This window comes from Varroa destructor, unplaced genomic scaffold, assembly GCF_002443255.2.
Source record: "Varroa destructor unplaced genomic scaffold, Vdes_3.0 BEIS01000007.1, whole genome shotgun sequence".
Taxonomy (NCBI): domain Eukaryota; kingdom Metazoa; phylum Arthropoda; class Arachnida; order Mesostigmata; family Varroidae; genus Varroa; species Varroa destructor.
Window position 1 is genome coordinate 15,326,631 of NW_019211460.1, and position 21,577 is coordinate 15,348,207.

General features: G+C 39.2%; 2 protein-coding genes across 26 annotated transcripts in view; one reads left to right on the top strand and one right to left on the bottom strand.

Moving 5' to 3' along the window:
* Positions 1–21,577, bottom strand: part of LOC111254109 (electroneutral sodium bicarbonate exchanger 1-like) — a 149,689-nt gene that overhangs the window by 41,642 nt on the left and 86,470 nt on the right. For 19 of the 22 annotated variants that reach the window (XM_086975139.1, XM_086975149.1, XM_086975138.1 and 16 more), the window contains one exon: positions 17,860–20,543. In XM_086975139.1, coding sequence (XP_086831265.1) covers positions 20,514–20,543 — 30 coding nt within the window. In that variant the 3' untranslated portion in view covers positions 17,860–20,513. Of the gene's footprint in view, positions 1–10,555; positions 16,879–17,859; positions 20,544–21,577 lie in introns of those variants that run through there. The other 3 variants (XM_086975133.1, XM_022814622.2, XR_015317312.1) reach the window with 2 other exon arrangements.
* On the top strand, positions 1,869–10,571 carry LOC111254111 (uncharacterized). 4 transcript variants are annotated; one of them, XM_086975152.1, is made up of 14 exons: positions 1,934–2,004; positions 3,114–3,210; positions 3,850–4,036; positions 4,452–4,624; positions 4,922–5,061; positions 5,279–5,444; positions 6,892–7,068; positions 7,253–7,470; positions 8,101–8,237; positions 8,393–8,543; positions 8,814–8,978; positions 9,146–9,338; positions 9,631–9,807; positions 10,073–10,571. In XM_086975152.1, exons 3-13 carry the CDS (start codon positions 3,939–3,941, stop codon positions 9,711–9,713), a joined length of 1,701 nt encoding a protein of 566 aa, XP_086831278.1. In that variant the 5' UTR covers positions 1,934–2,004; positions 3,114–3,210; positions 3,850–3,938; the 3' UTR covers positions 9,714–9,807; positions 10,073–10,571. The 4 variants fall into 4 exon arrangements, with proteins under 4 accessions (XP_086831277.1, XP_086831279.1, XP_022670367.1 ...); XM_086975151.1 differs by lacking the exon at positions 3,114–3,210 and having other exon boundaries at positions 1,869–2,004; XM_086975153.1 differs by lacking the exons at positions 3,114–3,210; positions 8,814–8,978 and having other exon boundaries at positions 1,869–2,004.

A 21,577-nucleotide genomic window follows, 5' to 3' on the forward strand; every position in this document is an offset into this window, starting at 1 on the left:
CCTGAAGTTTTAGTGTTAGGCAAATTTAAGCTGCGGCCAGAAGCGGTTATCAGCACGGTTTAGGTGAAACAGCCCTTGCTAAGTCGAAGTTATTTTACGCCTAGTGTCCATCTAAAACAGTTGATCGTTCTTGCCCTTCATTTAGATAATCAGATAATACTAAAATTACCTTGAAATTACCACCGATTCTATACTCAACTAGTTACGTCTTACTTAAAATATTATAGCGCCATACACTATACGCATCACGTCTTTCATCCACAAATCTCTGCTTTGGCAGGAAAAATGCTAGTAGAAATTAATAATTAGAAAAAAAAATTACCAAAGAAAGGGAGATAACCCAGATAAGGTATTATTTTAAAGGGTAACAGATGCTTCTACAGTTATCACTTCGTTTCATAAGTCTGTTGAAATACTCGGGTAGACTCCCTAATGAAAGCAAGTCCTTGATCCTGTAGCTAAAAACAGGTGAGTCCGCGGAGCAGTTCGCATAGGACAGATAATTTGATTCGCTCGAGTTTCAGACATTTCGTGTACAGGAACGGGATAAGTTGTAGTTTTTGTTGTTAATAGTTGTACATATTGATAGACATATCATACGTTAGAAGGACACGCTGGTAGAAGCGTAACAGATAAAAAGGGTAACCTTTTTGAAATGTAACTGGCTTAAAAAGAAATACTTCATCGGCCAAAATGCAAACATGACTATTGTAACCCATTTTTCTCAAAAGAAAGATTTAATGAAAGATCAAGCTTCTTTAGATTATGTTCATAGGGGACCTCTTCTACGAAGAGAGTTCGACAGCCTTTTGCACCTCTTACTGCTCAGTTTGTAAAACATTCGTAAAAAACAGCCTTGAGAGCCGGTAGATATTAAATCGATGGGAAGAAAGCCACATATTATCGTTTGTGACTACCAATAGGCATTCCGTTGGCCACTAAACGAAGCTATAAATAAATCGGTACCCAATATATAACACTGTCAACTACATATTTGTTTTTCTTCTAATTTCGTAAATCTGTAATAGCTCTTTTGTATCAATCCTGCCTCGTAGAACAACAACTTACAAGAAAATATGCATCATCCTTGCGAAATAAGAGCAATTCAATGAATTTCAACGCGCAGCTCGCTAAGGCTTTCTCCAAAGTTATAAACTCTCTAATAGGACGCTGTCTGCAGGTCCTTTTTTAAATTTCGTACGAAATTTCTGATTTATCGATTTCAAGTGAAATTGAAAATAACGGAAATTTTTGAGTCGGCTTTTTCCCATTTAACAGCATTTTGGAAAATATCTTTGGGCAGTTTCCGGCAAGCCAAAGCCTTTATGCACAGCATGTATGAAAGTTTTTTAGCCACGTTCTTAATCCGCCCGGTCTAGTGGCGCTTACTCACGTCTTTCTTTGACCAGTGGTTTTTTCTTGAGACAGCAGCTATGTGATGCAAACGGTCCAACTAATAGCCCAGTTCTTGCTTGACTCGATCTATCAGCTGCTGTAAATGATCCCGCCCAGAAGTCTATTATGCTGTTTCAGACAACTACGCATAATTTATTATGAGCGTACCTAGTGTTACCGTTTTCCCTAAGAAATGATGGTGTCGTATCGGCGTCTTGGACCATATAATTTTTTCCACAAGGTTCTTTAACGCGTCCTACTAGGTGGCCGTCAAAAAAGCACCCTTAGTAGTCTTCCACCGTTTTATTTTAGGTAATTTGATAATTGCCTTATAGCTAGAAGGTTCATCGATCAGAGCTACAATAAATCTTGTTGAATCTTTCCATGTCTGTTAACTATGGTTATCGAGCAAGTTCACAGCCGCTTGAGCTAGATAGCTTCCAAATAAAAATTACTTGACTACGCCAGATATTTGATCAGCCGCCTCCGAGCTCGCGCGGCTATAAAAGCTCGTTCGTGATAACTGACCTTCATTTTCCGCATTCGCCGCAAAGGACTCTATGACGATGTGGCCTGCTTGGAGGACTCTAATACTATGCATCATAGCAGGTAAGTAAAAGCAGGTTAAAATTATCACATAGAGCGTGCGTCCATCAATGTTCCTTATCAATAATGATTCTGAACATGATGTCAGAGTCGTTTTTCCCAAGTGGACACTGCTTTTTCAATAAAATTTTATGACACGTGTGAAAATTTAAACCTTTTTGAATCCAGATTCCCTTTGCTTGCATGGGGTAACGTTATCGTTAAATATTCAATATCTTTCTATGAGGACGTAAGCTTATCTGTCAAATGATGAGCAGAGAAATACTAAGACTGGTATATTCGTCTAGAATATGTCAGCCGTACTACTTCTTATCGGTACATAGGTAAAAGTTAGTGTTTTTTGAGAAATTAGCGTAAATAATATTGTGTGAATTTACATTGCGTCTATTGAAAGCGTCAGCTCGATCACATCGATACGAGTTTGATCGAATACATTTTCCGTAAAGATAAATGCCCACATGACAGCTTGTCCTGCAGCAGTTTTATTATACGAAAATTATTTGTATCGTATACGCTCAGTCTACAATCATCGATGGATCGTAAGGTTTTTTGGTCTTGAAGCAATCTACAAATTAAGCGAACTCATTTCTCGAGTACTTTAATTTACGCTAGCTTCATCGCTCCCATATGTGGGACAGTGGGGTCAGGGGCTGCGTGTGCCTGTACAAGGTGACGTGCAGTATATCCTAGGTACCATGCAGCGTCCTACGGTGCAATATCATTGTTGGGCAATTTCTCCGATCGGACACATTTATCTCGTAATGAGACTTTTTAGATTCATATCGTCGTACAATATTATTGTATTTTTTTTTTTAGAAATTTTTCCTTGCTTTGTACTTATTCTTATCTTTTAGGTCAAATTTTATGTCTTTCTAGAGCGTTCGAATCGTCGGGCAATCACTGCTTACAGTTACTTATTCAATCATTCTTTTAATTGCCAATCTATCATACTTCGTCCTGTCAAGTGTTCAATGGACCGCTCAGAAATGGTCATTATTTACGAAGTATAAGTAGAACAGAGTAATTACATTACACGGAATTCTGAGGAACCTTTGTGTTAACAGATGAATGTTTTTTTTTTTGTTCTCGAACTGTTGAATTTTGTGATGTAGCAATTTTGTCGGCCAGAAATAATAGAATCCGTGTTGAAAAGACGCAACACTATTCAGACTCTACGGAAAAAACAAAGAGATTTACGACAACAATTAGGTAAGACGAGATCGCATAGGAAAACATGGCAGACAAAGCAATCACATGCATTTATATGCGACTATAGAGGCAAAGCAGTCTGGCTAGTTAGTACGCATTTCTTAAGCGCGCTGCCACCATCAGCATGAGGCTATCACTAGTTCAATTTACGAATAATTACCACGCTGTTTCATAGCTCCATTGAGAAAAAAAAATGGATAAATGGAGCAACATCTACACTGCCTTTCGACGATAAAGTATCGAAAAGGTGATTCTGAGGAGGTAGCGAAAAACCTATTTCGTCCTTTAGCATTTTGGAACGGTCATTCTGCATAACTTTTCCCACTCTTATTTTATAATATAACTTTTTACCCTTACTTTTTACTGTATTCTGCTACTTGAACAAATGTAAAATGAAAATTCGTTAGTTGTTTAGTCGCCTTTTCCCTAACTATATATATATATATATATATATATATATATATAGATGAAGATATTCCCCTGGAAAATAATTAAATTCTTTTAGCCAATAGAGTGTATGCCGTCTTAAACGTACGAAATTCTTAAACGTCTTCCAACATTTGCTTGAAAAATACCTATTTTGAACTTCTTTCTCCGACCTCGATGTCAAACGATCGATTTTTTTTTGTCGACCCTTAGTGTGCGCAACAGAAGCTGTGTGTCAGTATGAAGACAGCTTCGACGACGATCGGGCATCGCGTCAGGACCAAGAGTCGGGTTCCCATGAGATGGACGCAAATGATGAAATGGAAGGATACGATAGTGATAAACGAATCGGCAACGGCGGGTATGGGGGTAAAGAAGACGATACCACAGTAGCTTATGGGTAAGCGTGAAATGACGAAACAAACAACACAAAAATAAGAAATGGTTATCCACATAAATAAATCAGCTTGATATATATATGTGAAAATCAGAAATCCTGATCGCTATACTAAGTCTTTAATATTAGGTTCGTGCGTTTTCTTCTTGTTTGTCTCTTTTCAAAAGAACGTATTTAGAGGAAAAGCGCACTTTTGGTTGCGGTTGAAAGAAAAAATTCACCTGAGATTACTTGTGGGACCTTTTGAGCACTCTGTAGAATGAAGAGGTCCTTGCTTTAGGACACCTGGTCTCTGGTTTTTCTGCTGTTAAAAAGCAATGTAAACTGAAACGTGTTCTTTAACGGGTAGTAGAACTAGCTCTCTAAGGACCGTTTCCAAACATTAGCTGAATGACCGCTACATATGGCCATTTTACAGCAATGACGAGGCTCAAGGTGAGGAGGATTCACCTGAAACGACGACAATTGGTCGTCTACCGGAACGTGACTTGCCGTCAAACGGACCGTTTTCCACCCCGACGTCTGCAAAGTCGCGCCCTCAGAGTGGAGATGCGTACGTACAGTACCGGAGTGACTATCCTAATTACTTTGGTAAGCGAGTAAGAGGTCAAAAAACAATCTAAGATTCATTGTATAATCTGTACTGGTGTTAGTAAACTACAAGTCGGTTATGAAAGGTAGGGTAAAGGTAACCCCTTGCCCGTACGAAATATACTACTATTGAGCATTTAATTACAATAATGTGGCAAAAACGCTGAAATGACTGAACTGTTGAGATTTTCGAATCTCCGACCCAAATACAAAGCGAGGTCGATTTAGTCTAGAAAAATGGTCACATCTCATCCTCCATAATTATTTGGAACGTCGTTAATTGTTTATTGTTATCAGGAAGGTACTTCGGTGAGTTATCACATCATTTAGAAAACAAACCTGCCCACGGTCCACCCGAAGTGCCGAAATACAACGTACCGCCATATCCATTACCAGATAGCAGAGTGAACCCTAACTTCGATAACGACCTGTTCGAGGTAAGCGGCAAGTCTAAACGTTTAGTCGGGAAATCTTTTCATAAGGATGTTTGAAGACAATAGCTCTTTCCAACGATGGCATATTTTCTAACCGATTCTCTCCATAGGCAGCCACCGTCATAAGTGAGACTGTACCAATAAATAATTAGCTCGTCGCTTATTAACCACCTTGGCTCATCTAAGCTGTACGAAGCACAATCTTTATGAAAACATTCAGACTGGGAGCAACAGCCAAACACTGGATATGTCGAGCGAAAATCAAATGCCTCCTGACTACCTTCATAAGCCGCGAATGATGGTCGTTATGGCGAGACTGCGCAAACGTTACGGTGCCGAAACGCATCCGTTATTTGTGGGACTTCAACCCGCATCGTTCGCCTTCAGTAAGTAGATTGAGCAAAGGTTATTGACGATGAGAAGCTAACTAGGGTGTTTTGACTCGCTCATCAGCGCTTTGTCGGACTCGAACGTTTATTCAAACAAAAAAAGGTCCATAACAATGCATCTTAAACAAGAATCAGAAACGTACTTAGAGATTTATAACACTACTCAAAAATTGCCCGTATGACCACCGTTTCAAATATCATATCGTTCAATTGAAAATCTAACAAACATTAATTTCACATGTCAAAATAATGCTATTTTATAACAATATGCTATCTTTTGTATAGAAGATGCACTAAAATCTACAGGCGTTCACTCGGATGTTGTCACTAGGGGCTTTTAGCAGGCAAGTTATAGTGGATTCCTGAAAATTAGGAAAATTTGGCTGGCTTTCGAATATGAGTTCCTCTTTGGACTTACAATGGCGGAGACAGTTCGTCCTATAAACCTTGCATTCAGTGAAGGTACAATTATTAGGAACGCTGTAGGTCGTGGGTTCCGCAAAATTTCAGAAAGTTAATTTTGAACACGGAAATGAGTTTGGTAGAAGAGACTCGGCGAGAATGAATGACAAACTATTGACAATTTATTCATCTGAAAGTGCCCTAGCATTAGTACCCAGGTTTAGTCTACGTAAAAATACCATACCTGTTCGCCTGGATCAAATTAATGAGGTAAAAAAGATGTACCAACGGACGTTATGTCGCTTGAGCGAGGACCAGAAAAACACGTAAGGCGCACTTACTTCTCTTTGCTGAACTATGCTGATTTTTGTACCAAATCATGACTTGTAATAAGAACATAGGCCATTCATCATAATCCTAGACGATCATATCGGCTCGTGGATGCAACTAAACCGGCGGGTCATAATCTCAAACAAGTATTCACTTCCAAGAACTTACGATGTCCGTTTGGCGGCCCAATGCAGCCTACAGCTTCATAAACCCTGTTTTGTAAAATTACGGCTGAAGTGTACTGTCAACAATTGGTGGAGGTGACAGTAAACAGAGGCAAATTATTTCTATTGCACAGCAGCGTTCGGCGTCGTTCCGACAAAGTGACGGTGGGCAAAATGCAGAAATTACGGGTATGGGCTATGCTCGCCAGATATTGGTGCCATCGATTACTTTTGTGAAATCTTGGCGATTTTTAAAAGAAAAGTCATTCAAATCGATGTCGACATTGCCGTTGAGAACATGCCCCGAACTTCTACAGCAGCGAAACTAACAAGTTACCGTCCAAACAGCGGAAGATTATACTACTCATATCTCGATAGGGAAAGAATTATTTTCGATAAGCGGGATTCGCTATATCAACTTTCATACGATCTAACGCACTGAAAATTCGAATTGATATTTAACCTAATACGCGGCAAGGTATCGAGGCTTTCCGCTAGATGTGAAAGGATACGATTTGTGTTAACGTAACCAAATTTTGTGTTTCTAGCTCGCATTATATCTGTAGCTGCTCGCAGCTCTATAGAAGTTCCAGAGTCGAAACTGATCCAGTTCACTCATAACCTAACACAGATAATAGCGAGAGAAATGGAATCCCTGAAGGGTCGTCTGCGTACCATGGAACTCGAACGCATCAAGCTGTTCACAGTCTTGATTCAATTCAAGAGTAAGCTTTTGTTATTATGGCAGTAAAGTAGTGATGATTTTTCACGTTGAAATACATCCTGTCTTTGCAATTGAACGTAGACTATTCAATCAGGTCGCGACGGTCGCCAGCTGAAAAGCTGCTACTGACGCTACAGGGTTTCATTACATCTACGATCTTATGAATAGAACTAATGAACTTTCAGGTATTTTGAATGAGATGTACGAACGCTCCACTGCGGATGGATCTGTATATGCCAATAGACTAAATATGAGTCAACATGAGATGTACATCGCCAGACTGTGCAATCTGTTCATGATTCCCTGTGCCGTTACTAGACTTAGCCCGCTTACGCCTGACGAAATTAAACAGATTAATTATGACGTCGGACTGTTTGATACTAAGATCAATGACAAAAGCAAGGTTCGTGCACGATACGAAAATTGACAAGGTCTATTCATACTATTTTCGAATAAAATCGATCGCCCGGTCGATTGTCATACGTCCCTGTGATAGATAAATGGGTAACATGTTTTGTTGGTGATCTCAGGGATACGTAGTGATATAAAGTCGAAAGGGTCAGCCGTTTGATCTAACGCGTAAAGTCGGTGGCAGACATAAAATTTAAACTATTTCCACCTCATATAGTAATCATTTGGGTTAGTATTGACAGATGTTCTGCATAGTTCAGTGTACACAATGCTCTAGCTGATTTCAGATGGTAGAACCAATCAAAAGCTCAAAAGACAGACATACGTTCATTTCCAACGACGCTATAGGACATTAGCCTGAATAGACAGTTTTCAATACGATGACTTTCTGATTCGAGACTCATAAGAGGAGCATTTTGCACTGTCATAAACTTCGTGGTGGGTTTAAGCCACTAACATGAACGAATGATATAGTATGACCAGCTAGCTAACACGTCTGAAATAGATTTAAAATCTCATAATTAGGAGAAGTTGATACTTTTTTTAGGAGCTCGTATGCACCGCTTTGACAGAAAACGACATCTGCTTACTGTGACCATCTTTCATGCGATGAATATTTCAGTTGGTTTTAACCAATCGTATAAGGATGATACTTGTCAGAAAAGCCTACGATGATAAAAAAGACAGATTAATTCCTAGCAGCCCTAACGAGACTAGCGACTATATTTCCAAGGCCAGCAAGAGGAACAGTAAATGCAGGTACACAAATCAATAGACAAAACATTTTCTATACCTAATGAAGTTATGGCCTTGATGATAAGGCATGACACCCCACCGATTCGAGCTGGCATAGGTTAGTAGATGATGAACTTGTACTATCATTTTAAGTCTAATTATTCTTTCTAAATCGCCAGTGATGTTGCTACGTCGCTGGGGTCAGCACTGCACTGCTCGAGGAACTCGGTTACGCCGTCATCGAAACTTAGCACTACTGCTCGGGAGGACCAAGATAGACACGAAATTCTACGATGTAAACTACGCCGATTACGAAACCTCTATTTACTGGTGAGTATTTGCGTTTAACTTTTCCACAAGCGACGTGACTCAGCTGTATCTACTTAAAGTATGCTTCGGATACAAGGGAAGTCAACGACGGCATTTCAGCATTCGTCTCTTCGTTTTGACTGCATCCTTTCATCGAAAAATCGCAATATTAATCAAGTTGTTATTAAATCAGAGAATCTGGATGTTGAGCTAATTGTCGATCACATCTATTTAGAATGTGACTTACATCTCGGGTTTTGTTTCTTTTCTCATGCATGCCTATGGTCTCAGGTTCGACCTCTTGTCACGGGAACTAAGCTGACCCGGACAGAGCTCCGTGAGATCTTCCGAAGTCACGAAGGCTTCTTTGAGCCCGGACTGACGGAAGCACAAAAAATTGCGCTTGTCTACAAGATGGCTGAAACCATTCGAACGGCTTTCGTCCCTCGACAACTAGTCAGATCAGATTCGTAGCCTTTTAATCTTACAACTGCTTGCTTTATTTGTTAACAAAGATTTCGCCTGGGTCCTAATGTGTCCTTGCCATGCTTAAATTCACTTGGCCACTAGAGTGTCGCTGAGTAGATTGTAATGTTAGGTTTGTTGATCTCTATGTCAAGCAGGTCTTGAATCCGAACTTGAGTACGTCTTCAGCGATGTCAAGTTCTGCGTCTACGATAACCCCAATAGTTACCTCTCCAGGTAGCGAGTTGTCTCCTGCATCACCATTTGTACGCTCTCCCCTTTCGATAATTGCACAGCGTCCGAACAGCGACTCCAAACGTGCACCACCTTCGGACAAGATGCATGTTTCAGGTGAGTACGTTCAATAGCGATCCACGGAATAGCTAATGCACCTTTACGACATAGTTACTCCCACCAGTAGTAAACAAGTGGCGTTGAGGTGATAAGTTATGATGGCTGTTTTAGTTGTGTGGCACGTTCAATGGGCTGAAGAAGCCAGGTACGTTTATCGCTGTGATATTGGGATGTTTTTTTTACAAATAAAAATAATTGCAGTGCATTAATTAGCCGATGTCTCATTTTGAAACAAATGTGATTTTCTATATAATCATCTTTGTTACATCTATGATAGTTTAAATTGCAGGCAGGATACGGATGGACCTGAACGTCGAGCGAGATATGAATCCTACTCAGGAAGGCATCCTGCCGCATTTCCTTAAGAGATAGGACCATATCAAACTAATCAGATCCCCGATACGGAATTGTGTTGGGGGGTGTTTCTGCTTTTTTAGAGAGCATTTGTATGCTATTCGCTGTTCAGGTACTAGCCTCTTCCCTAGACCAGTGCATATACAAACTTGTTTTTCCTTCAGTTAATTTCACAATATGACGTTATTACTGGAGGTTATTCTGATACGAATTATATTGTTTTTGAATTTTCAAACAAGTATGTTTCTATGTGATTGAAAATGGTAGCAATATTAGGAAAGTGTTATTATATTTTACGTCTGTCTTCGCCAGGTCGTATGTAACCAATAGACTTCTCGGATGCGTTACAATGACTGTGAAATCTGGTGTTTTTTCAGAAGTAATCTTCTTTCTTGTACACAGAAGCAAACCTATCGGACATCTTCAATCAGATCTGTATTGAACAAGCGTTAGACAAATTTATTTCATGGATGCTTGTACTGTCGTAGTAAATGTCGGTAGAAGCCTGTCGATATAGATCTTCTTAACCAATTGTAGAATGCTCAAACAACGTTACGCTTAAGCAATCTTGCACAGTAGTATATTGTATCGTATATCCGTATATATATTTTGGATCTAATTTGTCTACCCTTTTAGGGCTATTCATGTATCCTTCAATAGTGTTTCGTGGATTTGTTCAGTTTTTCATTTTTGTAAATATGTTATATAAATCAATTTGATTGATTTAGAGTATTCTGTCAGTGAAAACGTAGCCGAATTTTCTCAACCCGCAGTAACCTCTATGTCGACAAGTTAGCCCTTGCGTAACTTTCTATAATTTTTGGCTAACAAAGAAACAATAAATAAAGAAAGCAAATTCATCCTTTTAAGACTTAATTTTTATCTATTTATTACATTATTTTGATTTTGCTGCTTCTGCTCCGTACCTGTGCGGTCTACGTCGGTTTGTTCTGCGATATTAAGCATATGACCCTCTTAATTCCGTTGAAGTAATATTTATTATTAGACTCGGGGATTATTAGCCGTGTATTTTACTCTCTATTGAATATTTTCGATACTTGTCAAATACTATCGCACAGTCTATCCGAGGAAAATTCATCATAAAATGGTGACGAGGGTTCAGCAGCCGCACGCTGCTCAAATCTCTATAGTGCATTTGCCTCTATATGTTTATGCTCTATTTCGTGGAAGTACTAGCTATGAAAGTATTTATTTTCTGATAAGCGGCAAAGCAAGTGTTCTTGTCGTATGCGCAGTCAGAGGAAACTCATCGATGTTCTTCGAAAAATCTTCCAGAAGCTCTGAGGCTCACGCCCGGCCATTAAAGGAAACTGCCAGTAGCTAAGAAGGATAAGCTCTTCTACCCTGCCGTTGGCAGTACCATTCGGACATGTTGTATATGTTAATCATACACTATATCGTTCGTCCGCTTTACCAGCCTCGAGTTATCCGATAATTCAGCCCAGTTGACGATCCATCCGCTATCACCAAAAACTCCTCCTTGTGTTGTGCTGCCTGCCTGCCTCCTTGCGTGGCTGGCTTTAGGATCTAAACAACTCAGGCCTATGGTTGCACGCAGGTTCTATTTGTTATCCAATATTATAGTGATGAACGCTAGCTGTGCCGACCAGAGTTTTGTGTTTCATTTCAACGTAGAGTTTAAAGTCTTCTCAAATTTACGTTCTCGACTGCTTCTTTTGACAGTGCCACAGAACAAGCTCTATATATTTCTCTATTCGGACTTCTATTTTCACGCGGCTCTTTTGTTTTTACTTTTATATTTTTTCCGTTTTTTACCAACGTTTTTGCTTGTTTTGTTTTCACTTTTTTTATATGAGCTGTCAATTTGATACTTCCCTATTCGGCCCCGAAATAATAGTTGTCGTGTTGTAGGACTCTGACTGTGTTAGGGTTAATCTTACTGCTGCTGTAGTAATGTCTATAGAGACTACTCTAAAATGGTATGGCACTTCAAGCCGAGGGTGGGCCAACACAGAATATTATATCACTCAGCAGTACCGCCTTACCCTTTTTTCGCCATTGCTGGCTCGCTTCAAAACAGCGATATGCAAAACTACGTTAAACCTGCTTAGAACAAATCCTATATAAAATGATACTCTGTACCATAATTTTTATTGTTTTTTTTTTTTTTAAGTTTACTTTTTTTCAAGTTTACTTTTTTTTCTAGCTTTATTCATTTTCATCGTTTCGCTATTATCGTTATTTCCTTACACAACGATAACGAGCATTTAGAGCGATCAGTCGTTTGGTTATTATTGATTTTTTTCTTACGCTTATTCTGCGGTCGTGGCTATTTTTATCAGTTATAATAGTAGTAACGATAGTTTGTTTCCACTTATCACCTTGCTTCTAAATCAGTATAATGATTCCTTTTATTTATTACTCTGATAACTACAATAAAGTGACTCCTATTTGCTCACGCACGAGTAGAGTTTTGACAAATATCATCAAGTTTCTAGAAAAAACACTATCGAAAATGGTACAACTCGCAGGTCAGAAGTAAAAGCGAAACAAGTAACTTTCCAAAATTATCATATATCCAAAATACGAATTCGAGCATCAAATGCTAGTTCCCAAAATTCTGGTGCTACTCTCCCACCGTCTTCAGTATAATTTTAATTATACATAAATGCGTGTATACGGTTGAATATACATGCGTATCAAAGCTGTTTTGTCATGATTTCAGTCATACTAATATGGCTCCGCAGTTTTATGTAAGCCAAAACTTAAAATAACACGGATGCTGTTTCATCCTGAGATTTTGAAAGTTTCCAGCGGCGTCTAACGGCAACGGCGGATTCAAAACTCCCAGGTCCAGCTTCCATAACGTTCGGCGTATTCGATATACAAGCTCAGTGGTATGCACGAATTGTGTTTTCTTTTTTTTTATTTTTATTAGCCTTTGAAAAAAAGTGCGCGAAGCTTCATTATGGCTCGTGCTCTTCAATTTGTCTAGCAAATCGTCTGTGGTTTTCGATGATCCGAACTCGTTTACAGTCAATGCAGTTGAGTTCGACAGGTTCACCCAATCTTCTAACCTCAGATCAAAAATCAAACGAATCTGTAACACGCTTTTAAGATAAACCGCTTGCTTTGTTTAGGGTCAGTCTCAGAAATCTTACTATTTAACTATGTTATTGACTACGGAACATCTTCACGATAACTCGGCCATCGTTGTATTTTACGTCACTTCAACTTGTTTTTATTTGGTGGCCCCACATGACTCATTTGTCGTAGGTATTGAACTACATCATTTTCTGTTTACCTAACATTCATATATTAGTTATACTACGGCATTGCGATCGTAATGATGGTCGCATTACTGTTATGAACTAATTCGTATAATAGTTTGCCCTTTATGAAGTGTCGGGGGGGGGGGGGGCAGGGAATTTCGTGTTCCTAGATCATAGTAATCATCACACACGTCCCTTCTAAAATTATTGATCGTAAATTTAGTTTAGCCGCTATGACGTACTACTCTGACGAACAGGCGATTTGGTATACAAGTGCGTAGAGCACTTGTACGTTACAGCGTTCAATTATGGCCAGTTCAGATTAACGTCTGGATCGACATTGCGGTTAAGGTGACGTCTGATTCCAGTGCGGCTTATTAAGATGTATCATACAATGAGAAGATTACGAAGCCTTTGACAATTGGGAAATCTATCACTGATCGCTAGCATTGTGCCTCTTGCGTCAGACAAGAGTCTTCGCTTTATTTAGATTGATTACGCCTAAAAAAAAATGTATGTAAGTGTTACGTCAAAACACTGCCATCGTAAATGCTATGTTTTTCGCCGCAAGAAACAACGAAGCAGTCTGCGTGTATTCTAGCACGAATATCGGTGCGAAATTTAAACACAATACACTAAGGTGCGTTACCCCCATCGCCGGCCGCATTTCGAACTGTATTGTTGTCTAATAGATAATTAAAGCGGAAACATAATAACAATATTCACCTATTGTCCTTGTAGGTAAAAGTAGCATTTAAGGTGTTGATTGGACAAATTTTTCACAAATCGGCAGCGGTTTCTAGCTGACGAAACCGACTCAGAGCGCGGAGCACGTCTTGCCGCCAGCCTAGAACAAGCAAACCCGCTTGTATTTTATAAACAACACGTTATATGTCATAACAAACTTTGCTATATATATATATATATGGGTTCTAGGTCGTCTACTGGGGTCAATCTAGAAATAGCGGGTCACGACCCCTTGTATAAAAGCAAGGCCCCCGCCAGACCAAACGCACAATAAGCATGTTGTCTCAAATCGTTGTGTTTCCGTATCACTATATAGGCTTTTTATGATCGCATTGTGGCACTGCAAATCTTTTTTAGTGCATGCGCGTGCTTTCGATAATGTGCGAATAGGAGCTAACAATGGGTCTAACGTATCGAGATGAACGATATACAGATTGAATTTATGTCAAACGATGGTGATGGCATGCAGTTGTCAAAAATAATAAATTATCTAATAGTAATAATTAGCAGAAGGGTATTTTTTTCTTCACATGCTCAAGAATAGCATAGATAAAAATATTAATATTTTTTAGATAGATGTATTTGATAATAATCAACAGGGAACATTGCGGTTGTTGATTGGCCTATGATTACGGTTGATAATGGTTTATCAACACGGTAAAGAAACTTGACGGTCGTAATGTTACTAAAATTACAATAAATTCTACTACGGATGTGTATACCGGCTATTTGTTTTTAACTTGTATATACAACCGCACGTCATCGTAAACGTGAAAGCAAACAAATGGTTATTATTCGGTGGATAATGAAATTGGGTGATTTTCTATTCGGGAGCAATGAACAACAGCAATCAACAGCAGCAAAAACAAAATTAATTTAAAAAAAAAAATAACCAAATTTAGAAGCGCACTCCAAATTTCGGGTAAACTAGAGGCTGTGAGATAGCCTCACAATATGGAAGCATAGACACAAAGGGTTTTTAGGTCGGCGTCCATTTTACGATCGCCGAAGAGCCATTGCATATCTCTGGGTGCCAGTCCACATAAAACAAGATCTCTGACACCTTCTCATAGACGAGAAAGCTCGAAACTTATCCCAAAAAGTTTCTATAGCCATAGAACGAAAAAAGCTAGATTTTAATCTAGAAAATTTGTGCAGCCAAAGACTGTACCATATATCATCTATTTAGAGGTGCTCGATCACGCTGGAGATAACTTCACTACGTTGTGCAAGCCGTACGATATGAAGATCGCTCAATAAAATTTAATTTAATGTCCATAGTGACGACGACAACGAGAATGTGTCCGTTAACTGCAATACAACAGTTAGGTATCCACAAGATAGCCACTAACTATCGGAAGCTGCTCGATCGATGTTCTCGTTTGTCTAGGCTATTTGAAGTGACGAGCTCTCGCCTTCCCCCTGTCTTCGCCACTCTATTTAATGCATTGTCTAAATGAAAAAAACCTCCAGCGGAAGCAATATTTACACTTGACTTGTCTTCTCGCACGCGATTCATTTTCTTTTCCTCTTCCTGGAAAAATGGCTACAAAGGCGTTAGTTAAGACCTTCGCATTTTGTGTACGACTATCGAATGTCTGCCGGCACTAAATAACGTGCGATGAGTTTACGGATATGGGCCCGCGTTAAAATGGAGAAAGGTCACAGTTAGACGTGAGCGGCAATCGAATCCAGTTGTTCCCTGCAGCTCTGAAAAACCCGAATCGTTAGCCTCCTAATTCAGCCGAAGCCCTCAGTATACACCGAGCGTGCACTACGCTCACTCATAGATAGCGCTTAACGTACCGATACAATCCTAAGAACGCAAACAGCAAATCTGTACGAAGCTTCCAGTCAGTTTAAAAAAAAAACTAACTCCCTTAGCAACTATAACTTTGGGCGTTTCACGAGCAATTTTCACCAAGTTCTTTTGACAGGAGCAGCGTTCTTCAATTAAGAAGCGGTCTTCTAGGACCCAAGCAGACCTGCATTTGGCCGACGTTTGCTCGTTGTGATTGCTGCATTGTACTTCACCGTTGTATGGATCCTTCACGTTACGCAGTGCTCAAAAAACAAGGCTGCCACCACATGTCAGAATATCACCTGGAAAGCTGAAATCTTACTAGGGCCCAAGTTTACCGGGGCGGGGGGGGGGGGGGGGAATCTATCCAAAAATGTGAAACTTGCCGACAGCTACTTACATATTGCATTGTCGGGCCGTGTCTTTCTTTTACATGCTTTCGAACATCAATGAAAATATGCGCTTTAATCGTTGACTTCGTGGGGTAATTACCCCGTTCTCGTAGCATATTACATACCGTATTTTTTGAAAAAAATCGCCTGTATCCTTTCAATAGGCTGTCTATTCGTGCACTCAACATGAGTTGGAAGACCGGGGTCCGTTGTATGCAATTTTAGTGCGTGCTAATGAGCTCTATTATCTATAAACTGCATGATATATATAGATGCGGCCAAGTGTTGCCATTGATTATTGTTGCCGAGTATGTCCTATACTGTACTACAACGCCAAGCAGAGTACCGGAAAAGATTTTTTACAGCTAATCTGCTGTGCAAAACTGGTGCACGTAATCGAAAGAACCTAGCATGCGTGTCGGTTGAAAACCACTTACTATACAATTAGTTCATTTTCGTACCTGATGAGAAATCATCGAAAATTGGAATGCTGCAAAAATTTTCGATATCTCATTTCTACTACCACTACCGTGTCTAGTATTTTCACAATTGCATCAGCACCAATGAACAGGCCAAAATCGTACTGAAAAGCGTTTGGTTTCGGCCTGGACCACGAAGTTTCTAGGTAGTATCTGTCGGTGTATGAGGTTGCATTTTTGCTATGTTGGTCCTGGATTAAATGGGTGACATGGTTGCATTGCAAATGCTCATCATGTTTCCGGTGAGGCGCAAGCAATGGACAAATAACACACACTCACACACACCCACAGACACACACCCACAGGCAGACACACACACACACAAACGCTTACACACGTTCTTGTCGTTGCTGGGTGCGATAGGAGATCGATATGGGGTATGGTGGAGATGTCTGAGGTGGTGATTTGGTGCTGTTCAGGCAGAGTAGTTGACTTAAGTAGGCTTGGCATGCAACTCGAGGGTTCCACCCGTAAATCTTATATGGACTAGGCTACGGGCGAATCGCCATCCTATAACAGGCAGAGAAAAAGAACGCACAACAAGAAAAAAAAAAGAAGACATCAAATCATTACATGAAGTATTTGCAATACATAAAGCTTCCAAAGAGTACAATGTAAAATGTAATGAAAAAAACGTGTTGACTAGATACATTCAGCACATGTGTTGCAAGGGCTTCCGTTCGACAATCAGTAAGTGCGTTGCCTAATTTTACTAATGCATCAGTAAATCAATTTAGATCGGAAAGAAGATCTATCCTTCGAACTTGAACACTTTCTCTTTTCTCCTACCAGGCGTACAAATTATCGGAACAAGTGAGGCAATGAAGCAGTTGAAAAACTCCCAGTGGGCGACAAGTTGAGATTTTTTCGCACAGTGCCGAATGTCTTGGACGGAAAGCAGCCATCATAGATTAATCTTGAACGGCGCCATTAAAACCAGCTAACCGAGTCATTCGAGTTGAACGATTTTACCATTTTCTAACGAACGGCAATTTCCTACGATAACATTTAGCAAACGGTTAATAGGGAAATATAAATACGTATTGACCGAGGTTTCTGGTTTGGTTTATTCTTGTTTTGCGACCGCAAAGCGAAGGCCTTCAAATCAGGCTGCACAACTTATTTGTAGTATGCCGAGCACACGAAAAGGTATTGCCAACAACGTTTCAGTGTCTAGGAGACCTCAAAGGAACAGCAAAGCAGGATCAGTGATCATTACTTATCTATATATATACATATATTATATAAAGGTTATATGCTAAAAATGCGGGCAACGGGGAAAGGTGGGTTGAAATTGTGAATGGAAAAAGATCAATATTACTTTCGTACGGTTCGTAAAGAATATTTACCCGAAATCAATGATTGCCGATAAGGAATATTGATTGAGAGAAAAAAAGCTTTGTTAGAGTGCAAAAGCGCACCCAGACCTATTTACGCCTATACGATATATAAGTATAGTAATATTATTGTATATATATAACTCCGCATAGGTTGATTTTACGTGTTTGGCTTTTGCTAACTGTTGCTCATATTTATTTCTCTTTCCTCTCGCTAGTTAATAATAATAATATAATTATTTCTCTTATAATAATCATTATTATTATCATTAACAAAATGCAATGCGATTCAACGACGATGGATTCAATGATTGGCTATTTCTATTTCGTTATTATATTGTATGTATGCCTCCGTATGCCCATATACGTAGACGTTATAGTAAATAAACAAATATATCAGGGCATATGACCACCACTCAAAGATGAATCGTTCATATACCATAACTGTAAATTTTCATTACACATTCAAATGATTATCGGCTAAATTATTTTCTCGTCGTGTCGTGGCCCATTTATCCGGTCTATTTCGTTTTTCGTTTAATTTCGTGTGCTCATTACCAGCCGACTCGGCAAGACGATACGATATCACTGTCGCATTCAGTCGTTGTCTCCTATTTCGTATACATACATACATACATACATACATACATACATACATACATACATACGTGCGGTACTAGTAATCATAATAGGAATAATGGTAATACTAAATGTGTATGTTTTCACTTAATGAAACTGGTTTTGCCAGCTTTCCTGCCGTCTTGGTTAGCCGTTTTGTTATCTACTTCTAGATTGTCGGTACGGAAGATAGCAGCTTTTTTTTTCAACAATTAATCGGTTTTTTGCTTTGCCAAACGTATGATCATCGTATTTTAAACAGCACTTCCTTTGTTTGTCCCGGCCAGAAGGAACACGAGGCATGCGTTGTCGTATACTTTCGTTCCTCGTCTTCTTTCTATTGTTATGCTAATTAACAAACTCTCGACGCGGACGTTCTAACTAGTTTATACGTTTTCCGCTAACTGCTTCTGGTAATTAGCGTTTGCCAGGACTCTGCTAGCTGGCTAATGGTAATAGCTTATATGCAAATCTGAGATAACCTTTGTTTTCATCGCCACAATCTATCTATGCTTAAAACTCACGCGTGTATTAGGTTATACTTAGATCCTGTCGGCCTCAATGGTAATAATTTTGGGGTTAATTAATACGAACAACTACAATATTACCCAGGGTTGCGACATCTGGGCTTGGATGTTGTTTATATATATATATATATAGATTTTAATGAATCTGTGTAGCTTTCATATCGGTCTATATTGATGGCTACTGGTGTTATCAATGATATATACGATATAATCATTACTTTAATTATATTCATTTTTTATCGCCATTAATAGTATGTATTGTTTCCACTATAACTACTGCTATAAAAAACGGCATCTTGAGTTGATCAGAAAAGGTCGCCATCTTGCAAAGGCACTATTATTCAAGCAGGGCCTGACTCGAGCGAAAATTAAATTGTCTTGTCCCGATTTGATCAGTCCAGTGCCTCCGTTGGCTTTTACCTTGTTTAATCTTGACGGTTTCGTTTTTATTTTTGTTTCGCCTAAATAGCTACGGCTGTTAAATCTCAATAGCGAACCCGTGTTTGAATATCGGAGACAAATGCCGGCCGCGCCTTAAGCTACCGAGACCTAATTGTGACTGCCTTGGCTTGATTCAGCTTTCACTAATGCTATCAATAATAATGATAGTGATGAGCACGGCGGTTCCACATCTACCTTCGAAAGAATACTCCTGATATTAGTAGGTTCGAGTAATTTCCACCTTGATAACTATAGACGTTCATTTAGAGCGCGTGCTATCAAAGCCTTTTTTTCTAGCTGTCCTTGACCGTTGCTGCCGATACACAAACAATGGCGAATTGTATTATAAACTCCTGTGCGTATATATAAGCGTTCGATAGCAGTAACTACTGATCAGTTTCGATTAAATAAATGTCATTCTTGCAACGTGTTGGTCTTTGGTAGCATGGAGTGATGCAGGACCATGTCACCTGGTCGAGTCTTGGCCTGCCAAGTTCTTCAGTTTTTTTCTGTCTTTGAGTGGCAACCTACTAGTACATACATAAAAACTAGTTAAGTTATCATTGTTACTCCCATTATCGTAATCGCCTTCGCGTCCAATAACGCTATTGCTAACAATACAATACTTTAGGGCTTCTTCATAACTAACCGTTTATGATGTCATTAATATCAATGTTGTTTACTTTTTGAATTGAAGGTATCATCATCGTTCGTGCTTTGCCTCGTATGTAAGTTTTGTTATCCTTGACCTGTTACCTTGTTGTCCTTATGTTAACAACAGGTCACTTATTTGTACGAGGAAGACAACGGCGCGTGCCGAACTAAATTTTTTTCAAGTAAAACGACTATTCCATTGGATTTTAATTTCACACCGCAGTTAAAAGCAATCTACAGCAACATGTTTGACTCGCACGCTGAAGGTTGAGACGACGCACAGATTGATCAATAATTAATATTAAAAAAGATGATGGTCTCGGTGAGATTGAAGCAAAACATGGTGTTGTCATGGCTTACCATCGATACGGGGTCCTGCGAATGTCCCTGCACATCTACTTGACATAGGTCTGAGTTGCTCCAAACTCTGCGTTTTTTTGCGCCTAGTATTTATGTCGTTTACAATGGTTTATGTTACGTGCCGTTTTTGCTGATCCTTAGAATATCCTCAAAGTTTTGCTATCTGATCGTTGAGGACAGGCGGCATCCAGCGCCACAGGCCCGGATCTCAGGGGGTGCTTGGGTCTTGCTGTCGTCTCTGATGAGGATAAGCAAGTGTTACCCAAGTAATGTTTTGACTATGTAATCGCGGATGGATAATCTATACCACCATTATAGTCATAGTGGTAATTCATATTATTCTTGATGCTTTTTTTTTCTCTAAATATAACAGTAACTACACGTACATGCTACTACGACGCATGTCTGCACTGCGCCACAGGGTCAAACTAACGTTTCCATTGTTATCCAATGTCAGCCTTTTATCTTTGCCGTTTCATAGTACGAGTTTTTTGATCTATCGGGTTCTCGTCATTGTCATGTTATGCTTTTTGCTATCGTTGTTGTAAGAAGAGAGTATCGTATATATAGTCCTTGCCGTTGTAATGATTTTATATGTATATATATATATATATATATATGAATACGTTTTTGTATAATTAGTACATATATTGTCATTACTAAGATTAGCATTATAGACATGTCTCCTTATACTGAGAAGAATATGGATGAATAAGACATACAGTTAGTTTCTTGTTGTATGCCATATTCTACGTGTTTGTTTTGTCTTCGTCGTGCAATTTCAGACCCCCTCTTCTCTTTGGGCTTCCTTCATTTGTTTTTAGAGTAGGCAATCGTATGCATACGAATATAGCCGTTTATCATCTACCTTTCTCTATTGAACTTTTTTTTTTGTTTGACATCTCTATCGTTTTCGAATATTCCAGTTTCACGCTTTTTATAGAAAATACAAGTCACGTATTGTTTCCGGGTTTCTTTGGCCCACAGCAATTACGACCCAAATACGATTTTTGAAAGAGTTTGGGCAAAAACCTTTCGCCTGTCTGACCCGCAGATCTATTATACCCATCTCAGTGATCATTGTGATACGACAAATAAATGGGGTGTGGAAATATATCAACTTAAACTGTGGATGCACTATTAGACAATAATATCGAAACGACTTACGGCATTAAAATTAGAGAAGAAGGTGTGTGAGCTTACAATATAGCAACAGCTTGCGGTAACACTATTGGCAAGGTGATGTATAAATTGTGTGACTATATATATATA

Excerpts from the sequence above, each read along its gene's own strand:
- LOC111254111 (XM_086975151.1), top strand. The coding sequence starts at position 1,956 with ATGACGATGTGGCCTGCTTGGAGGACTCTAATACTATGCATCATAGCA. Across the intron at positions 4,037-4,451 it reads GATACCACAGTAGCTTATGG|CAATGACGAGGCTCAAGGTG; the intron begins GTAAGCGTGAAA and ends GCCATTTTACAG. Across the intron at positions 8,544-8,813 it reads TACGAAACCTCTATTTACTG|GTTCGACCTCTTGTCACGGG; the intron begins GTGAGTATTTGC and ends CTATGGTCTCAG.